This window comes from Typopeltis vanoorti, chromosome 20 (assembly GCF_054136105.1).
Source record: "Typopeltis vanoorti isolate ZY-2024b chromosome 20, IOZ_Tvanoo_1.0, whole genome shotgun sequence".
Lineage (NCBI taxonomy): Eukaryota > Metazoa > Arthropoda > Arachnida > Uropygi > Thelyphonidae > Typopeltis > Typopeltis vanoorti.
Window position 1 is genome coordinate 54,049,586 of NC_143568.1, and position 13,737 is coordinate 54,063,322.

The following is a 13,737-nucleotide window of genomic DNA, read 5'->3' on the forward strand; positions in this document are numbered from 1 at the left end:
CAATTCATATGACTGAAAAATGAATTTACTACTCAGAGATCGTAATGCTTACGCTACATTGGATTATGATCCTACAAAACGTCAACTCGGGAAATTAAATAAGTTACTTGATGAAATTTCCTTCTTAGCTGAAGAAACAATTAAAAAAACTCAAGACATACTACCATGCTAGACTCCTAGAATTTATGGCTTACCTAAGCTTCACAAGATGAATGTTCTACTCAGACCTGTCGTAGATTCTATTAGCAGCCCGACTTACAAGTTATCAAGATTCTTATCTAACCTTCTCCGTCCTCACATAGGCCACTCAGCATTTTCAATAAAAAATTCCACAGTTTCACGCAAAAATAAAAGACATACAACTGTTAAAAACTGACTTGTTAATTAGCTTCAACATTGTCTCCCTCTTCACTAACATTCCCTATAAAGAAACAGTAGAATTATTTAACTCAAAAATTTTGATCTGATATAGTTGAATTATTCAAATTTGTCATTACATCTGGCTACTTCACTTGGAAAGGTAAAATTTACAAGCAAGAAGAAGGAACAGTAATGGGGTCTCCTTTATCACCAAACCTGTTTCTAGAACACCTTGGAGAAAAAATTTTGATTTTTGAACCAAACCAAAAATTTGGCTACGATATGTTGACGATGTCTTTACAGTTTGGGATCATCCCAAACATGAATTACACCTGCTTCTGGATAAAATAAACCTTCTTCATCCTCACATCAATTTTATGCTAGAAAAATAATCTCCATACAAAAAGAATCTCCTTTCTGGATTTACACATTCAAAGAAAAGAAGACGTTCCATCGCCACGTCTGTCTATAGCAAGCCTACATTTTCAGGTCGCTACATTCACAATTCTTCCGCTGATCATCCATCTCAGAAATTTGGCATCATTAAATTACTAGTTACCAGAGCACACAAATTCTGCTCCTCTGAAGAATCTCTAAACCAAGAACTAGAAATAATCAACAATACAGCCATAGTAAATGGATATAATCTTAAAACAACTCAAAAATCATCAGTCACTTCCTTACACATCAAAATACACAAGAAGAAGCCCCATAGCATTCCCATACCTTATGTCAAAGGCATCTCCGAACGTCTTTCAAAAATTATGACAAAATACAATTTTGCCACTACTTACAAACCCATGAACCAGATCTATAACTTGTTACTTTCTCCTGCAGACCTCTGATGTTACCTGGTGTGTATGAGATCCCATGCTCCTGCAAGTTGTCTTACTTTGGACAGACAGATCTGTTTAGAAACACATCGCAGAACATCAAGACCACATTCGTCTTTTCAAACCACAGAAATCTGGTCTCTCATAACACAGAGCTGAAAACCCAAACAATAGGATCCATTGGGAAAAGTCAATACATTTACATAGATCTTTATATAAACATGAACGTTTATATAAAGAAAGTGCTGAAGCCCTACTACACAGACCAAATTTAAACGACAACGACGTCCTTACTATTCCTAAAGTATGGGAAATTATCATACAAAATTGTGTAAAATAATCTCTTTATATATGCTATTATATATATATATTTTTTTGTTCAGTTATATTTTAATTTAGTTCTATAACACGTTACTGCACGCATATTGAGATTCCATTGTCATCATGCACCCTCACTGTATGTTATTCGTAGTGTTGTTTGAATTACTGTACTTAGGATGTCCCAAGATACTTGAGATGAAATATTTACATATTAAAACTTGTCACTGTGGTTAATACGTGTGTTTTTTTAGTGAAGAGTTGTCAATATTTGGAACGCGCTCTGCTCCTGCACCTCTAAACCTCGAACCTGCTTTAACTCTCTTGCATTAAATTTTACTCCTCCAGGATGAAATACTCGAATAAAGTGTTCTTTGAACAATTCCACTATGTCCTCTGCATCTGTCACTCTATTCCCATTTTTATCCCACAATGTCATTCTTCTACAATGATTTCTCCTCCTACTGTCCACATAGCTAAAAAATTGTGTAGGATTTTCTTTGTATCTTAGGTCCAATCTCTTCTCATATTCCAGTTTTGCCTTCCCCACCATACCAGTCACTCTCCTGGCCTGTGTATTATATTCTTCATGCATCTGCTCTTCACCTGTCTCCTTATATCTCTTCCATGGCCTCTTTTCCACATGCAGTTCCAGTTTAATATTATTTGTCATCCACTTTACACCAAATTGTGTCCTCTTCTTCACTTGTGGAATACAGCTTACTATTGCTGCTAACAAATATTCCTTCACAATTTCCCAAGCACTAATGATATCATCATCATCAAAGTGTACCCTCAAGAGGGTTTACAGGATATGATAGTACAACATGAAAAATTTTCGATCTTCCTATCTACAATTTTCCTCCAGATCAGTCTGTTACTTATCAAGACTTCAATATTATCAGATCTTATATTCCTTTCGTCTAAAGCACTTTGTACCCTATCAAACCACCTATATCTTGGTCTTCCTGGTCGTTTTCCTGCCAACCTGGCAGAGAACACTTGTTTTGCCAATCTTTCCTTGTCACTTGTTTAAATGAACATACCACCTGAGATTAGCTCTGCTAACACATTCCTGGATGCTGACAGTGTCAAGTTCTTTCCTAATATCCTCATTTTTAATATGATATTGCCAGTGATGCCATCTGTTCACGCCTATAATCTTTCTCAGGACTCTCATATCTGCGGTCTCTAGTCTTTGGTCAAGTGTTTTACTTCTGACGCAGCTCTCAAATCCATAAGTTAAAACTGGTTTGAACACTGTCTTGTATACAGCTAATTTAGTGCTTCGACTAATTTCTGTCTTATTCTATATGAATTTATTCAATTGATGTCCTACTATACCAGCTTTATTGGTTCTGTTGTTCATTTCCATATTTAATTTACCATCTTCACTAAAAATCGTGCCTAAGTAGGTGAAATGTTTTACTTGTTCCACAGGTTCTCCGTTCACAATGCATTTGACATTTTCAACGATTCTGCCTATTTTCATTGTCTTTGTCTTTTTATTGCTGACCTTCATACCATATCTATTACAACAGTTATTCAATTTAGTCAAGGAATCTTGCAGACTTGTAGCGGATTTATTTAGAAGTATAACATCATCCGCATAAAGCAAAGAGCTGACATTAACATCTCCAATTTTGATATCATGTTTAATACTACTTTCCTTCATAATGTGATCCATATAGATAATGAATAACAGAGGGGATAACGTACATCCTTATCTGACACCAGATTTAACATTAAACCATCTTCCTGTACTTCCTTCAATTCTTACTGCTGACTTACAATTCAAATAAAGACGAAGTACTGCTTGATATAATGCTCCATTGACACCATATAACTAGCGTATTGAATAGCTTCTCTCTTGGCACCTTATCATATGCCTTTTCTAGATCTACAAAACTCGTATTTTGTTGAATACTATGGCTACTCCTTCTTTTCCTTGATTATCATTTCCTCAATATAACATTTTGTATTTATTGCTCAGAAAGATCTCGCCAGTTTTTGTCATTTTTGTTTCAGTCACCCCTATTATGTGAATCTGTACTTATCTAATTCCTCAGCTAGCTTCATTTCTTTGCCATTCAGGCTTCTTAAGTTGATAGTACCGATCTTAAACTGTGGTGATGTTGAGTTGGGGTGTTTTTCCAGATTTGTTCCACTAGCTGACTTTTCGCTGTTCACCCTGGTTCTCTGGTGAAAACAACGGGCGCCTTGTTTAACTCGCCGACGCCCCAGCTAGCATGAAATTTTGTCATGTTGTGCCATCATTTTATAATTTGGTTTAAGCTAATAAGAATTACAATTTGGTTGGCTAAATCCCAAATTGCCAGCTCATCCTCATTCATTCAGTATCCAGGTAAATACCCAACAGAGTGCACCACGAGAAGGTGAGGATTGGACATTATGTCAGAAGCCCTGGTCGGTTCTCCGCATTCATTTAAAGGCGATGTGGAGGTCTCCTCTCAGTTATACAGCTTTGACCCTTAAGCACCCCTGATGATATCATGACCATCCAATTCCTCCCTCCATGAAACTTCTCCAAGTTGATGTCTAAGACTATTATAATCACCTGCCCTATAATTCCACATAAGTTCCCGTCTCTTTGATACTCCTGCATGTCTATTCATCTTCCAAGACAAAACCACATGGTCACTCTCTCCAACTGGTAGGGGAGAGAGAGAGAGAGATGTTATATCAGTAATTATCAACTCTTCTGATGCTATGACCAAATCCAAACTCTTGAACTGCTTGTTCCCTTTATAAATGTTGCCTAAGACATTTATCTCTCATGAATTCTAGAAATTACATCCCCTTATTACTACATGCATTTTCCCCTTCCCAGTGTTATGTTGTTGCTTTCTCCTATATTTTACTTTTATTATCCCTTTTATCACTATTCTTCTATTCTACAATCGGACCTGAGAATTTTCTATTTTAACGCTGTCTCCTTTTTGGATATTGACAAATTTATATATTTGAGCTGCGCAAGCAAATATCCTATAATAGAAGGGACTCTTATTCAGAGAGACATTCCCGGAATTTTCATGTGTATACTCATTAAGAAAACTCTTTACTGTTATTTGTAGATTTCGGCTAGCAGTCGTGACCTCTAATCTAACTCTATAAACCTTCAATTCCCTCTCGCTTAGGTTCAGATTTCATGAGTGGTGGTTTGATCTCATATGCAGGCAAAACTCAGGTATAAAATGAAACATGTTTATTTTGATCTTAAGACACATACAACTATAATATATCACACATTCAATGGACTCAAGGTCATGCAAAATCAAGTCATACTAAACAATACTAGACAAAGGAAATAAGCACAGTACTATATAGGCAATAATTCTCTTCCATAAGTTCCTCATTAATATACACAGATTTAACATTAAAGAAATTCCAATCAGATTCTATCTGCTACACTAGTCTCATATATTGAATTCTGTCACACTCATATATATAATCGTTCGCAGACAATTTGTCTGTTGGAAACCAGCTATTACAAATTAGAAAATTCACTTAGAGTTCTCTAGTAAACTGTCCAAATTCAACCATTACACAACTGCTTTCTTTCCTCTAATGCGACTGAATAACATATAACAAAATTTCTGTACTTTACCAACTCTATGCTGGAAATCAGGTCTGCCAGATCTGTCTACCTTTTTTGTTAAGCACGACTCGGTACTTCCATCTGATCGCATCCATGTGTAGTCTGGTTGCCATCTGATTAGGCTATACTTCGCACCTGGCATTGTGTCTGCGTTGTCCTTGATTATCTGCTGCCGCTTCTGGGGAGACACTCGCTGTTCCTTTCTGATGTGATATTTAGCGCAGGCTCGTAACTGCTGATGCCGACATCTCATGCTCAGCTCCATCTGAAATCTATCAAACATCTTTAGGAATAGGCTCGCCGTCTGACGTTGCTGCCCCGTATCACGTCCGTCTCGAAGCTAAAAGACCAAAATCCCAGGAGTAAAAAGCGCTGAAAATCGGCACGCATCACCTTTTATTCCTACTTCTTGAGCCCTCTTTTTCCTTGCATTTTTTCACACAGCACCTCTCGATCTTGCCCCCTGGTTGATCCGTTATTCTCCTTCTGCTCTAGGAGTGCTCTTTTCTTGGAAAGCTTAACAAATCTCGTATAGGGCTTTGTTGAATGCAGCAAATGTATGAATATATATTTTCAGTAGCTTCTAAAGATCATTCATGCATTCTGCCATCACCTTGTCCATACTACATCTACATTCTTTGTACAATGCAAGATATTGTACTCCTTTCTAAAAAAAAAAAAAAAAAAATCTGAGTGCTTTCTCACTCTCATTGGTCACCCACCTATCTAATGGTAACCTGTCCTTTTCACTATATAGGAAACCCACTTACACAGGCAGATACATTCACAAACTTTCCCATTATCCCCTCCCTCTCAACAATATAGTGTCATATATATAAAAAAAAAATAAAAAAAAAAACGCTCACCCATAGAGCTTATAACCTTTGTTCCAATGGATCTCTCTTCAACAAAACTCAATCATATACACCACACTTTCTTGTTTAATGGTTACAATTCCCACAATATCAAAAAATAATGAATCATTCCCCCAATCCATGACTTTCTCTTCAGAAAGATTTTAGTAGTGCTATCATCATCTCCTTATATGAGGCACATCAGAAAAAATATCCAGTATCTTAAAGAAATACAATCTCTGTGCCACTTAAAACTGGCTACTCTTATGCACTCTACCAAAGACAAATTCTCTCCCTTCTCGGTTCCAGGTGTATATAGAGTTCCTTGTTCCTGCAAGTTGACCTACTATGGACAGACAGGAAGATCAGCTACCATCTGAATGGAAGAACATAAAAAAATACATCTGCAGTCATGCCTGTGTTCAATATGGCCTTACAGACTATGCTTTGGATACAGTTTACAGAATCATTGGAAAAATACAATGAGTATGACCATCTTATTCAAATCATTCTGTATGTCATTTGCAGTTCTGGTTTTCCAAAATTAAGGATGTTAGTGATTCTGTAATTATCCATAGAGTGAAGGTGAAAGAGATGTTTATTTTCGCTGACAGGTGACAGGTATGTCACCTGCTATGGTATTCAAAAAGATGTGCAACACTTGCTAATACTTGTGAAAAAGAAACAGTGAGAAAGTAAAAGTTGGGTCTTTTGCCATGACATGACAGAAGTGAGCTGAGATGGAGATATTATTATTATTATTATTATTCGTGACACCTCCAAGGAGTTCGAAGACTCATCGCGAGAGGACACCTACTGTTACAACTCTCCGTCTCCACTACTACACAGAACCTCTACTACCAATTATCTACGTCGACGCCATCTACTGACCACCACCGCTAGTATTTTTTGTCTGTAAATTGTGCGTGTTCTGAATGGCCGATTTGTCTGTATGCGGGATGAAAAACCCTGCTACTTCCATATGCGATCGGCTAACTCGCCTTCAATTGAAAAAGTCCATATAAAGATTCCTCCCGTCATGACGAGAATCGAACTTAGGCCTTTTCTAATTGAAGAGCACAACATTCTTCCAATTGCGCTATGGAGGTGCTTAAATAAAAATATTATTATTATTATTACATCACAACTCCAGGGAGTCCAAAGACTCATCAAGGGAGGGCATCTACTCTACAACTCTTCGTCTCACTACTCCACCAACCTTCATCATCTAACACCAATGCCATCTACTGCCGACTACCACCACTAGTATTTTCACAGACAATCACAAACATCCATGCCCATGGTGGGATTCGAACCAGCAGCCTTTTGACTAGAGAGCGGATATGCTAACCACTCGGCCAACCAGGCCATATGATCACAAATGAGTCGGTCTACAGATTTTGCAGGATAAATGCTGTGAAGTTTGATGGGAGGAAGGATTTATGTATAATAGATGACTTGCATTTGAATGGTTGGATCAGGAGTCTTGAGAAGGTCTTATTCATTGAGAGTTTAGAAGTGCAGAATGAGAGAAACTAGAATGTGGAGGAGGGGATGAAAGTGAGTATGGTAAAGGCAACCTAAGGATTGGTAAGTGGGAGAGTGGTTGTGTGATGCTAAATGTAGCATCTCAGGTTCTAAATTTTAGTGGGTTAAGCAATACAAGGTGTAAAGAAGGTTATGGGATGAGGGAGTATTGCAGTTTATATGTACTAATGCCAGAAGTATTTGGAACAAAGAAGATTAATTTTTCTTCTAATTCTTTCTCATTTTGGCATTGATTCGCTTATCTTGGCCAAAAGTTATAGGCATTAGCGAGACCTGGTTGACTGAGGTAGATATAGAAATAGAATGCAAAAGATATAGTATCATCAGAGTAGACAGAAAGAACAGGATGGGGGAAGGGTTTTGCTAATGATAGCAGAGGAATTGAAGCTAAACAGAAAGCATTTAATTTGAGGCCATCTGGAGTGAGATAGCAGCCAACAGGAGAATACAGATGACATGCATTGGCAAATTATCGCAATGAGTGTAGGTCAAGTAATTATTATGGGAGATTGCAACTATGGGACATAGATTGGGAGGAGAAATGGTCACAGACAGGGAAGGAAATGGAATTTATACAGCTGCTGAGAGATAATTACCTAAGACAGCATGTAATGGAGAGGACTTGAAGTTTATTAGTGCTAGATCTGGTCATAGCATCAGCAAACTTAACACTAACCAATCTAACTGTGCTGTCTCTGCTTAGGGGAAAGTGATAATAGTCTTGACCAGGGAGACTGTCAGACATGCTGACTTTTCTGTTAAGAAGTGGTATATGTGGAATTACAAAGCAGGCAATTATGACAAGCTTGAGGGATCAGCTTTCAGTAGTACCGTGGCATAAGAATATGGATGAGAGAGAGAGATGTGGGTGGAAGATATTCAAGGGATTTGAAGAAAGCATTATCAGACCATATTCCTAGTGTCAAAAGGATAAATCAGGTAGGAGTTAGGTGGATGAATAGCATCATTAAGAAGGAATTGCAGTCAAAGAAAAAGTTGTGGAGGGAATATAATGAAAAAAGTGAAATCATGCCCATGAGCAGTACAAGGCACAGGCATGAAGGGTGACCTGTATGGTAATGAAGGCCAAAGCTAATTTTGAGTTATTTTGCTGTGTGCCAAGTAAAAGGAGGATGATTATGGAAGGATGGCTTTAAAAATGCTGATGATGGGGAGGTAACAGAACTAAACCAAATAGTTGAATTGCTGAGTGAGCATTTTGTAAGGCTTACCGTCTAGATGGTGATGTTGCACTGCTGGATATTGAATGATTGCAGAATAGAGGTTGAATAAATGGAGGTGCATAGAATAATGCACAACCTTGATGTGCACATGGCCATGGGATTAGATGGCATATTGACCCGTGTATTACAAGAATATGCAAGGGAATTATCACTAATCTGACCAAGCTGTTTAATTTAAGCCTCAGTACTGGGAAGGGGAAGGTGCCAACAGAGTGGAAAGAGGGCATAACAGTTCCATTGCATAAAGGAAGCTGCCAGATCGTGAGACTGAGCACATTGTGAAAAGTGAGTCCGGATCTACAGTAAATGCTGCTTTCTTTCTTGCTGTTTATGTCTTTCCTATTAAATTATAAATTCATCCTTCATTATAAGCAATAACTGAAAAACTCTCTAGAACAGTATTTATATAAATCGGACCTTGGTGAGTAAACTTTTTTTGTGGCTGGTAGTTCAGTTGTACTTCTGGAGCCCTGCCTACATATAATAAATAGTATCAGGGTGAGCATAATAATCATTAATATAGCAGTGAACTGATGTCTATTCCTTATTAATTGTTGTATTTGATTACTCAAGTATCCTTAGTCTCTGCTCTGATTAGTCATAACTGAGCAAGTGGTTTATAAAGACAGTTTTATAGTTTTTTTTTTTTTTTTTCAGCTTCTTATATTGCAAATTATATAAAGAAAGTTCTTCAGTCTCTTGCTGTAACGCTTGGAAGTTTTATTGGAGCATTGACTATAAATCTTTTAATAGCTTTTTTCTTGGAAATGGTAGGAAGAACTATGTCATGGTATGGTCGTCCATATTTGATCGTTGGAATTTATATGTGTCCTTCCATGGCTGCAATTTTAATAATTTTGAGGACATTTGTGCAGAGAAGGAGGAGGAAAGAAGTAAGTTTCTATTATATGAATCAGTTGATGTTATTTATATACTAATTCATTTTTATATATTATCATGATCATCTTTTTCTGAAAATGTCCTTAAGAAGTATCCAAGATACTAACATAACTTAACGTAATTAAGAATACATCATTCTGTTTAATTGGTGTCTAGTATGGCTAAAGTATTCAGATGATTTCTTCTAGAATAAAATTTCAAGTATATGTTCTAGATGTAACAGAATGAGTTCTGAATCAGCATATCCATAACTAACCCCACCTGGTATCTCTTTTCCTGTTTCACAGACTGTGCTAGGATAGAGATACTGAAGTATTGGCTATCAGTAGTGTTTTTGCTAACACAGATGTGTGAAGTTTTTTTTTATTTTATTTTTTTTTTTAATTATTATTATTTTTTTTATTTTGTAATTGCAGGTCACATTTACATCTGCCTTCATAATGGGTAGGAGAGCAGATAACTAGCCATTAAGAAATTTAAAAAGAAAAAAAAAAACATTAGGTACCTTTGTGAATTTATTAAATCTATGTTTTTTTTTTAATTTATTATAACGTGACTACCACCCACGAAAGGTTAATAAATCTATAGTACATTTGTACTGTACATGGGCAAGGATTTTTTCTCCCATTTTTGTCAATTTATATATATATATTGTAATTTTATATTTATTTTTACATTGGCCGGAAACTCTCCTCTAGAGATGAAACATAGAACTTTTTCAGCCACTTCAGGCCTCCAATAAGCAGGGAGGTGGTCTCGCACACCAAGCAATGAAATTCATCTTCCACCTAAGGACGATCACAAACATCCATGCTCATGGTGGGATTTGAATCCCATGACCTGTTGGTTGGAGAGTGGTATGCTAACTACTCAGCCAACCTGGCTGGCGAACATACATATTTGTCAGTGGTGCATTGTATCAGTGATTTCTTACATTGTATGTTCTCTTACTTTATTATTATGTCTTTATTTCAATATCAATAATAATAATAATAATAATAAAAAAATTCCAGCTCACTCATAATTAGGTTTGTATCATGTTTAGGAAATTCCTAAACATTCAGCATAAACATTCATCACTATTTGGATTTAAAAAAAAAAAATCTTTGATAATAAGTAAAAAAAATAGTCCTACTTAAAAAGAACAGCAAACAGGAGGGTGGGTGGGGCTTTCTTTTTTTATCTGAACACTACTAACAACAGTTGTTCTTGATTCATAGGTCATTAATAGAAACATAGATTAATCACATATGACAGATGAAGTGAGATCTGTTCATTGTTGCATAAGGTCTTTAGATGGTTATTGGCATAACTGAGGTCTTGACAGATTATAAAGATACACGAGAGATGTCTAAGTGCCATGTAGAATATAACCCTGTTCCTATTCATGCTACCATGTGATTTTATAACATTCAAGGATTCCTTAAACATCTTTGAAAAAATATTGTCATCTAGATAAGGCATCAAGGCAGAAAACCAGTTTGCTTTGCAATATTCTGAGAAAATGTGCAATGCACCCAATTTTATTTTCTTTTTACAATCAATGCCAACTAAGTTTCCTTTTTTTATGGATTATAAAACTCTTGTCAATCTGTCTGACATAAGCTTTGCCATAGATATTTGGAATTTTGTATGCTCCACGTTATTTTTCGACAGGAATGCTGTCTTTTTTGCGATTGAAGAAAATTCCATAGTGGTGAATGGGTTTAAAAGTAGTTCTAATGTGGACTTGTCTTAGAAAATGAGCCTCAAAACTTGACCAGTGTAACATAAGAAAATGGTTCCTATATAATCTATTCTTTTGCAATTACAGAAGTTGATTTCTCAGAGAAGAGTATTTGAAGACCAGGCAGAAACCTTAAGAGAGCGAAAACTCTCATTCAGTACTAAAGAAATCAACTGTCAGAGAAATACATTTTTCGTAAGTTAACTCTCAGTCAGTGTGTAAAAGTAATTACTAAATAAAAAGCCTACAGCTTCATTTCGGTGATATAAAATTACATAGGAAAAGTGTATATTAAAGATCCAACATTATTTCAAATCCAAATGTTTGTAAAACTTTAGTAATTACTTTTATGCACTGAATGGGAGTTTTTGCTCTCTTAAGACCTGGTCTCTGAAGAGAACCAAGCAGTTTGAACCAGCTGTCAGGCTAGTGAAACCTTAAAAAAAAATGCAATAATAAAAGGAAACATGCAGTGGTCATGTTCTTTTAAGTAGTACAAGCTAAGGCAACTCCAGTGCTGAGGGTTGCATTCTCGTAAGCTCTCAGGTCAAATTTTATGAAACTTTAAGTTTCTACAAACATTCAGCTTTGAAACGATGTTGGATCTTTAATATTCACTTTTCCTGTGTAATGTTTCTTTTGGCAACTGCAGATGATAATTGGGAGTCCATCACTAAACTATATTTTGGAAAATAAAATTTTCCTTTCCTTAGAAAGGAAAGTTTTATGTAAAGAAAGATGATCAAAAGAGTGTTGGAAAGGATTTGTGGCATCAGGAAAGAAAAACCTTCAAGGATATTTGGATATGAAAAGCTGGAATAAATATTTAGAAAACATGTCATCTACTATTGAACTGAGAGGAATATCCAATTATGAATTTTTTGCACACCACATAATCTAGGAGTTGTAAGATATCTTGATTTGAGTTATTCTTTAGCTCCTCTGAGAAGCCAATCTATGTGATTAAATCATTAATTTGATTAAGTGAAGGCAAAGTTGTATCCCAGTCTACTTCTAAGTAAGGAGAAGAGTGGAAGGGAGGGATTTGTTAACTCATTGTCTCTTTATCTCTCTTACCGAAAAGTTTGGGAAATTCTCATCTTATGTAAATATTCTTCTTCTTCTCGCGTAGTCCTAAATGAACCGTTGGGTCATTCATGGCTGGTAGGTGATACTCTTTGCCAGCATCCTCCAGTCATCTCAGTCTCTTGTTCTTGATGTCATTTGAGAAAGGGAGGAATTTGTCCATTTTTTGATGTTATCAGTCCATTTTAATCGAGGTCGGCCCCTAACCCTTGATCCCAGAATGATTCCTTCTAGTGCTTGCTTTGGAATGCCATTAGCCCTCTCCACATGTCTGAACCATTTCATCTGTCTTCTTCTGATGACTGTCAGAATATTTTCCCTTTTTCTCCCATCTATTGAATCGATCAGTTTTTGGACATTTTCATTGGTTTCGTGAGCGGTATAGGGAATTCTCAAAAGTCTTCTGTAAGTTTTCATTTCGATTGACAGGAGTCTCCTCTCATCTTCCTTCAATAAAGTCCAGTCCTCACAACCATACAAGAGAACAGAATTCACCAAGGTGTCAATTAGTCTTAGTGTGGTTGTGATTGCTATTCTGTTATCTTCCCACAATGGTTTTAATTTCTGTAGGGCCACAGTTGCCTTAGCAATTCGGTATTTAATGTCGGTTTTTGAACCACCATCTTGACTCAACGTGCTTCCTAGATAAGTGAACTTCTTTACATTCTCAGTTTGCTTATTGCCAATTTGTATCTTTAAGAATTCAATGCCTGATTTTGAGGTTATCATTGTTTTTTGTTTTTTGTAGATTTATGTATAATCCATATCTTTTTAATGTCCCGAACACACGGCTGGTTATCTCTTGTAATTCTTCTTCACTTTCTGCCAGAAGATCGATATCATCAGCAAAAACGTAAGTTATTTATTCTTAGTCTGCCAACTACTATTCCAGTGTCATATTCATAAAGAGCTTCATCTATGACATATTCCGGAAAGCAATTAAAAAGAAGAGGGGACAAGATGCATCCCTGTCTTACCCCCTGTTCTACCCGGAACGGTTCACTGCTGTAATTTTTAATTTCAATTCTCATATCAGATGAGGAATAAAGAGATTTAATAATCGTAATGATTTTGTTGTCAATACCATAATGTTCTAAAATTTTCCATAATGTCATATTGACATTATTTAATGTCATTATCAAATACATATTGAGTCAAAAGCTTTTTGAAGTTCTAAAAAGTTGTGACAGATTATTTTGTTATGTTCTATGTATTTTTCGCCTAGTATGTGTATTGTAAAATTATGGTC

At 36.2% G+C, this 13,737-nt stretch overlaps 1 protein-coding gene across 1 annotated transcript in view; it reads left to right on the forward strand.

The window, feature by feature from the left end:
• Nucleotides 1-13,737, forward strand: part of LOC150095443 (endoplasmic reticulum metallopeptidase 1-like) — a 331,828-nt gene that overhangs the window by 115,411 nt on the left and 202,680 nt on the right. Inside the window, exon 7 of the mRNA XM_090410677.1 lies at nt 9,434-9,669. Coding sequence (XP_090266803.1) covers nt 9,434-9,669 — 236 coding nt within the window. The remainder of the gene's footprint in view (nt 1-9,433; nt 9,670-13,737) is intronic.